The sequence below is a fragment of the Morus notabilis genome, unplaced genomic scaffold, assembly GCF_000414095.1.
Source record: "Morus notabilis unplaced genomic scaffold, ASM41409v2 Scaffold939, whole genome shotgun sequence".
Taxonomy (NCBI): Eukaryota; Viridiplantae; Streptophyta; class Magnoliopsida; order Rosales; family Moraceae; genus Morus; species Morus notabilis.
Genome location: NW_010360676.1, coordinates 284,409 through 292,521, shown reverse-complemented (window position 1 = coordinate 292,521; position 8,113 = coordinate 284,409). Strand labels below are relative to the sequence as shown.

Below are 8,113 nucleotides of genomic sequence, written 5' to 3'. Positions count from 1 at the left end.
ATGCATTCACCCCTTATTCTTCCTTCCTCTCTACATTCTCTCTCCGAAAGCCTCTCTCCTTTCTCCCCCATTCACATTCACTATTATAACTATACTTTTGAAAGTATATAAGTCATATTCATTTCACTAATTCGAGTTTTGTTATAGTAAAAATCTCTTATAAACAATCACATCTAACTTTTTTACTACAATAAAAAATTCACATAAAGTCACATCTCAACTCGAATCAGCGAACTAAACAGGCTCATAATAAAACTCAAAGACTCTACAATGGATATAGCATTCACATTAAAAATGAATTTAGCATTTAAGTGTCTAAAATACTCTCTAATACAATGCCAAATTTGTCATATTACACAGTATATCACATTAAAAATTTGACATTTATTTTATTTGCTATTGGTTGATGCCTTTATTTTTTTTCTTTTCATCGTTACATCATTGTCACTTTCAAATTATTTTAACATCAAAAGATTACAACTTTCAAATGCTCGATAGTTACAAAAAAAAAAACTAAATAAAGCACTCATTTGAACACAACATAAAATAGCACATCAAATATATTACTTTTCACAACTTTTTAGTGATAATATAATACTGACATTGGAATATACGTTGGAGGTGGTGTAATATATTTTTTGTCATAAACTTTTAGTAGGCTTGGAACTAGTTTAAAAAATTATTATATAAACAAATCGAAAATGATAAAGTTGTGATTATTAATTATTAAGTGAAAAAGACAATGTATCAACCAATAACAACCAAATACTTAGATACCAAATATAGGCAGAGTGTTGCATTGTAGAATATATTTTTTTTAATCCATTTTGGCGTTGGAGATCCTCTAATGCATGAATACAACAGTGGCACGTGAAGTGGGTTTTATAATAAGCCAAGTACAGAACCAGTAAATAATGTGTGCATCATCCGAGAATTGCAATTCATAAATACGGATCCAGTCCCAACAATTATGTACATCGCTGTTATCAATGCGCACCTAGAGAAATTAGTTTTTTTTTTTCTTTTTCTTTTTTTGACAATTAAGTGAAAACTGCAACTCAAAAAATAATAGCAAAAGTCAGTGAGAAACTGCACCACCTAATGGTTAAAAGCAAAGCTACCAACCTGAAACAAATTTCTTCCTATCCTCCCAGAGGGGGCAAAAAGAGAGAAAACTCTACTTCGGAATTTGGAAGACGAACTAATTCCTAACATGAAATCGAAGGGAACCTTTTCGAAATTACATCCTAAAATCCAAAACACAAACTGTGTTGTTGGCGAAGCAGGCAGCAATTTTGTCACCTTCCTTGTTCCAACAGACTTCAAATATGCCTCCATTACCAGTGTATGTTTTCACAATCTTGCTTTCTTTCAACGACCATACATGCATGGATCTATCAAGAGATCCACTTGCCAAATATTCACCGTTTGGGCTAAAGGCAACCGAATATACAGGTTCCCTGGTGATTAAGTGAAAAAAGGGTACATCATATGAAAAAGTAGAACAAGTATTGGTTTAACTTCAGAAAAAGAATCTGGCATAACCGTTATGATCCTACTGTAAAATTCTTTTTATTAAATTACGTATAATACCAATCACGACCTTTTTTTTTCCGGGGTACATTTGACTTTTAGGGTCTTATCACTCCGATATGTTCTTGTGAATGCAAAGAGCTGTTTTAGTCTATACCTGTGTCCATTCAAAGTGCAGAGAAGATTCCCAGAATCTACATCCCATAGCTTCACAGTTGAGTCGAATGATGCACTGTGAAAAGAACAGGAACCAATGATCTAAGAAACATGAAATTGAAGATCTAGAAAGAACCCCTGCAGACTCGTCTTGACACAAACCAACGGCATTCAATTTCGACAAGGAAGCAGCATAATTTACCTTGCCAACACCAACTGCTGGTTAGGATTGTTTGTGCCAGGCCCGGTTGGACTCCATCTGATAGTATATATCTCCTGCAAGAGAGTTATGCAGCTTTTAGAAAAATTGGAAAAAAGAAAGGGCAAAAAAAAAAAGAGACAGAGACCTGTAAAAATAGTGTGTGGACATAATTGGAAACACAAAAATCATTAAGGTTTACCCCAGCAGTACCTTAGAATGCTCTCGGAAATCATGAACATGTTTGTCATGCTTCAGACTCCATATCTGCATCAACGTTTTCATATAAAATTCAGAGAAACAAATTATGTTGTTCCCAATATCAAAAAGTAAACAATTAAATAGCAGAACTAATCAGTTGATCTGAATATTTGACCATATAATATGGTATCTATTTCAAGCATAAAGTATACATTGAATAGGTCATCAGCCATAAAAACAGCACAATGTCAATGGAAACAAAATAAGCAAATAACTTGCTCCAAAGGCGATGAAGCAGAAAAAACCTTTGCACTAATATCGTCCGAACACGATGCCAACAATGAGCCAGTTGGATCCCATTTGACACAGTTAACTTCACCCTGCACTAGCACAATTTTGATTATTAGCAACAAAAAACAGTGAATGTGGAATATTTCGGCAATAAGAGTGATGCTCAACATTTCAGAAGGTAAGGAGGAATACATGAAAGAGAAACTCTAGTTTATAGCTATTTCAAGTGCTTTTATTATCAAACTTTTCATCCATGTATTCCCACTAACACCGTCTCTCATCCAAAATATGTTTCTTTTAGCATGCTGTACTGGAAGTTCTTTTTTTTTTTCTTTTTTTTTTTTTACTGATGCCTGTGGAACATTACTGCTATTTTCAGGATTGCCTTTCCATTATTTCTTTATTTTTCCCTTGTGCTTCTTCAAGAATCTAACCACCAAAAACCCACAACTATACCTGACCTTTTGAAGGACACTTAAGTATAGGAATGGTAATTGTATAACCTCAGGATAGTAGTAGAGGGCAGTATCGAAAAAGACTTGGGAGTTGAATTCAATAACAAACCTGATGTCCAGAAAAAGTTCTGCTTGGGTGAGATTCTCCAATCTTGAATACATGTATCATGCTGTCCGTGGAGCTCGTTGCAAATGAGACATTGTTACGCCAGTCAACATCAAGGGTTGGACCTAAACAATAAAAATATTAATATTCAAATCCCAACAGTGAGAACTGCTTAGACGACAGTAAACTATTATCTTGTACGAACTATAACATGCGGAACCTTTATGGAATTCAAATTGCTGTTTGCATTCCTCTGATTTCACATCCCACACAATTGCAGTTTTATCACAGCTTCCAGTGAGAAGATAATCCCCCTTCTTATTCCACTTGAGAGAAAATATGGGTCCTTTATGTTTGCTCAAAGTACTCCTCAGTTCACCTAGAAAAGACAGCAACCAGGTTTAAATCCTGACACTAACAAAGGAATGTAGAGGGGCAAAACTTACAATTATATTCAACCAAGAAATCGCTCAACAAAGTAAAATAAATCAGACACCAAAACTACCATACTGACTCAAAAAGGGATTCTACAAACAGAGGAACCTGAAAGAACAAAATTTATTTGCACGGAATAAACACTTCACATGAAAACTACTTGACTACGCCAAAATCTGAATCTAACAAAAAACACATAAATCAGGACGGGTCAAGAAAAAAAAAATCTTACCATTTGTATTCCAAATTCTAGCTTGCCCATCATACGAACCGGTTGCAAGCAGTGTTCCTTCCCCCTGCATAAGAATAGGGAAGGACTTAAAAAGTTTCTCCAACAACAAAGGCACACACACAAAAATAGGGAGGGCATAAAGAAAACAATGTTGCAAGAATTAAAAGTATACCTTATCTCCCCCTTAAACACAGATGAAATGGGTTTCTTTTGTTAGCTAAAGCTAAAAGAGAATTAGGTCCTCTTCTGTTTTTCTTCATCATCTTCTTCTTCAAAAAAGATTTTGGTTTTCATTATTAAGAAAAAAGAACTGTCCAAAGGGCAGCTGAAACTTTGCCTTGCAAATAAATACTTGCACTACTCTTAAGTCGTTTTGGATCTAACTGTTCAAATGCTGGATCAATAGAATGAGCACTAGCAATAATTGGTTTTACATTTTAACGACAAATTGAGCCATCCCAGACTAAATTTCAACTTGGACACTAGGCACCTCATGATTCTTCCACTGTTTCCACTATAGTTCTTTTAATATTGAAGGTTCTCACACATGCTTTCTAATTTTTCTTCAGTAGATAACCCAAGACCCCCAAGCCCCCCACCCCAACCCCCACAACCAACACCCCACCCACCAAAAAAAAAAAGAAAAAAAAAAACACAAACTTTACTCCATGGTAAGCCTTCATATGGCATGTAAACCAGTACAAGAAATCTGATGAATGGGTTATCTTGATATAAACATAACTAAAAGCAAAACTTACATTCCAATCAAGTGTCGTGACATCTTTACTCTTCTCATTTGTTCTACCTTTGACATGCTTCAGCACCAAAACATTTACAAGACTGTTTCGCATGCCAGATCCACTGCTTCCATCAGATATGGTCCAAATTCGAGCAGTTGAATCTCCAGACCTAGAAATCATAGTGAATTCAATTATAAGGTAGAATAAATAGATTAAACTTCCAAATATTCAAACTAACTGTTGCCGTGACAATCTTGCTCTTTCTAAGTTCCTGATATTAGCATACCATGTTAAAGACCACTTGTGCGGTTCTATGAAAAATAATAAACCCACCGTTGATCCCACAACATTAAAAAATTTATGACAACGTTAGAGAAGAGATGCATTTATCTGCCTTAGGCTGTTAAGCAACATTAAATTCTTTGGGAGATATTTACTCACCTAAAAAATAAAAATATATGGAATGCTCTTCTTCATAATCCATCGAGAAAGAAAATTTGAGCCAGGTATACACGAGAATATCAGCCTATGTTATCAATGCTTTACAAACTATTCTTACGAATCAGACAAAGTGAATTAAAGCTAACAGTGTTGTAGGAAATGCGAAACAAAAAGAAAATCCAGTCAGTGAGATCTGCATAATGAAACAAATAGGTACTTACCCTGAGGCAAGAAGAGAACCTGTTGGACTCCATGCACAAGCACATACCTATGAAGAAATGAAAACAGATGGAGAAATGAAGCTGAAGAGAAAAACAATAAAAGGGGGAAATATAACAAAATGTTCTTAGGTCAAACCTCAGAAGTATGTCCTTCCAGAACTAAAGTATCAGAACTAGGGATTTGATATGCTTGAGATGATGAATTCGTAGAGATGTCCATTGGTTCTGGGCCTATCAAAATACATTCAGTAATTTAAATGAATCAGTGACATATGAATTCAAGAAAAATGTATTCAATTTATTGTTCAAAGTCTTTGCAAGCATACTTTCAGCGGAAACAATTCAGGATAATAGCGGCAGTGATTCCTGGAAGCCTAACCAGCCTTATAAATTTAAAAATCTTATACTTAATACGATTGAGCAGAAAATGCATACTACCTTCATGTTTAACTCCAGATACTCCATTTCCTTCATGCGTAGCATTGATCCTATCTTCTTGATCAGTAACCATATCCCTTTCATTATGTTCCTCATGCTGCTTTTCTTGTTGCTTATCCTTTTCGGTTCTTTCTCTGTCCTTTTCTCGTTCTTTCTCCCTTTCATGTCTTTCCTTCTCTCTAACTCGTCCCCGCTCTCCTTCATGTTCCTTGTCAATCTCTTTATCTTTATCCTTGTCCTTCTGCAAAATTCTCCGTTTTTCTTTTATCATTTGCCGAAGCTGATATACATCCTTTGTAATGAGATCTACGGGTTGTATGAACGAGAAATCTTCCTCCAAATCTGTGTCACTCTGGAAATCTTGAAACAAAAACGATCAACATAAACTCGAAAGCCGCGCACGATAGAACAAAATAAGTTATAATTATAGCAACAAAATTAGAATTAGGCAATGCTAACATTACTCAAGTTGGCTTCCATCTCCAAGTATTGAAGCCCTTTTTGTACAAATGTGACAAGGGCACCGGGCGGAACCAAATTGCCATCAATGGGGCTTTTGTTGATACCAGCCTCGTATCCTAACGCAAAAGCCGAATGCGCAAAACCTACAAAATTCAAAACAATTAACAACGAGGAAATATTTTAGGGCAGGAACTCTCCAAATACATTGGAAAATTTTCTTCCCATTTTCCTTATACACGAACAAAAATGTGACCTACTATAATATGAATTCTTAGCTAGAAACAATCTGTTCAAAAAGTAGCATCCTCAAAACCAGATCCTTTCTCTTTCCGAGCTTACAAACCTTAGGCCAAAATAGATGTACTCGTTATGCCAAACAAAAAATCCATAAAAAATCAAAAATTTGAAACTTTCTTCTCTAATTACAATTCCCAGGTTCTGCCAAAACCCTAATTCGATGCCAATTGCAACAAGGGACGGAAATACGACTCATAAATCCTAATTATAACAGAAAAGGAACCATTTTTCTCTCTCTTAAAGAGATCAATAGAGGAAGTACGAAACGAAACAGACCTGATTCTTGAAGGTAACGAAATACGAGGTAATTCAGTTCGACGGAAGTTATGGAGGTCATCGTCCCCAAAGTCGCCGGCGACGGGAATGGAGGCTCGGAAAAGCTCAAATGAACATGTGGCCGAGCTCTGGAACGACGGAGAGTGACGCACACGCGCGCGCGGGGGCGGTGACTGTGCGCTTTTCGTTCTCGGATAGTGGGAGAATCTAATACGGAGCGTCGTTCCCAGAGGTAAAATCCGAAGCGAATTATCTTTTTTATTTATTTTATTCCTTTGGCCTCTCTGTCTGGTAGACGGGGCGTTTTTCGAAGGGTACAGGTCTTTTCGAAGGGTACAGGTCCATTACTGTGGCTAAAGAACGGTCCACAGAGATTGCGCCATTTGGCGGTCAGTACCTCGCCTTTCCTTTCGTTTCGTGACGGACTTGTTTTTAGATAGCGTTTCGTTGGCAAAGATGAGAAGTCCGTGAGAGCATCAATGTGAGCAGTGTCAAACAACTAAGAGAAAATACAAGCGTCTTTTCGCTCGCTTTGACACTTTCTATTAGGGGTAAGAAATAAGCCCGAACTCGATGATGATTTTGTCTGAACTGATCCTACTCTAGCGAAAAAAATTTTGGTTGCGTTTGAAATTGGTTCTAAAATATTTTTATTTTTTATATGAAAATAAAAATAAAAATATTTTTATTTTTATTTTAAAATCATTTTTAAAAATGCATTTGATAATTTTATTCTGAGATTGTTTTCAATTTAAAAAAAATTAAAATTGCGTTTGGTAGTTTAATTTTTAAAAACATGAAATAATATTTAAACTAATAATATATTAAATAAACAAATGCGTTTGATAGTTTTATTCTGAGATTGTTTTCAAGTAGAGAAATTTGGTTGATTTTTTAATTGAGTTTTTAAGAAAATGAAAATGGAAAACTGAAAATGATTTTCAATCGTTTTCAGTTTTGTTGAGTTTTTAAGAATAAAGTAAAAAACGTTTTCATTTTCTGTTTTTCAAGAAATGCTGCCAAACGGCTTCCTCAGAGCATTTTCAGTTTTTAGTTCTTGGAAAACGTGAAAAACGGAAACGAAAACGAAATCAAACAGGCCCTTTTGTTTTTATTTTTTTGGATGCATGTACGCTAAACTCGCACAGTACGGGTCGGGTGCCAAGTCGGATTCGGTTGAACCCAAAAAAGGCTGACCCGGCCGAATCAATTTCCCTAAGGTTAGACATTTCATCTCCTCTAATTCATTTCTTCTTTCTCTTCTTTGTCTGCACCTTAGCCTCTCAGCCTTCCTTGAGTCATCGGCTCCTCGCCATTGTTGTTTCATTCATAAACATTTATCTCTTTAGCTGTTTAAGTATTTGATATATTTCAGGGTTATAAATGATTTTCCCCTATGTTTTCTTATTATGCACTACAGCAAAGCAAAATACTATGTGCCTGTTTGGAATCATTTCTAAAAACATTTTTCACGTTTTTCAAGAACAAAAAAATGAAAATGCTACTCACATATGTGTTTGGCATCCCATTTCTTGAAAAACAAAAATTGAAAACGTTTTTTTACTTATTCCCAAAAATCAGGAAAACTGAAAACGATTAACCATCGTTTTCATTTCCATTTTTCTTTCCC

The 8,113-nt window shown here is 35.4% G+C and overlaps 1 protein-coding gene across 3 annotated transcripts; it reads right to left on the bottom strand.

The window, feature by feature from the left end:
* Positions 1–783: 783 nt before the first annotated feature.
* Positions 784–6,758, bottom strand: LOC21392642 (WD40 repeat-containing protein HOS15). Of its 3 annotated transcripts, none has more exons than XM_024164889.1 (14): positions 6,484–6,758; positions 5,913–6,053; positions 5,449–5,808; positions 5,147–5,241; positions 5,011–5,057; positions 4,367–4,517; positions 3,609–3,672; positions 3,162–3,320; positions 2,945–3,066; positions 2,395–2,469; positions 2,102–2,155; positions 1,892–1,965; positions 1,691–1,765; positions 784–1,460 (listed from the first exon to the last, which is right to left on the bottom strand). In XM_024164889.1, the coding sequence occupies exons 1-14, from the start codon at positions 6,542–6,544 to the stop codon at positions 1,241–1,243; spliced, it is 1,698 nt and encodes a 565-aa protein (XP_024020657.1). In that variant the 5' UTR covers positions 6,545–6,758; the 3' UTR covers positions 784–1,240. The 3 variants fall into 3 exon arrangements, with proteins under 3 accessions (XP_024020657.1, XP_024020659.1, XP_024020658.1); XM_024164890.1 differs by having other exon boundaries at positions 786–1,460; positions 5,449–5,800; positions 5,908–6,053; XM_024164891.1 differs by lacking the exon at positions 6,484–6,758 and having other exon boundaries at positions 785–1,460; positions 5,908–5,989.
* Positions 6,759–8,113: the final 1,355 nt, after the last annotated feature.

What these genes read in the sequence shown, in the direction of transcription:
- LOC21392642 (XM_024164889.1), bottom strand. Translation starts at nt 6,544, where the DNA reads ATGACCTCCATAACTTCCGTCGAACTGAATTACCTCGTATTTCGTTAC. An exon ending in TAGAATTTGGAATACAAATG is followed by an intron (nt 3,321 to 3,608) that starts GTAAGATTTTTT and finishes TGTCTTTTCTAG; the next exon opens with GTGAACTGAGGAGTACTTTG. An exon ending in CAGCAGTTGGTGTTGGCAAG is followed by an intron (nt 1,766 to 1,891) that starts GTAAATTATGCT and finishes TTCTTTTCACAG; the next exon opens with TGCATCATTCGACTCAACTG.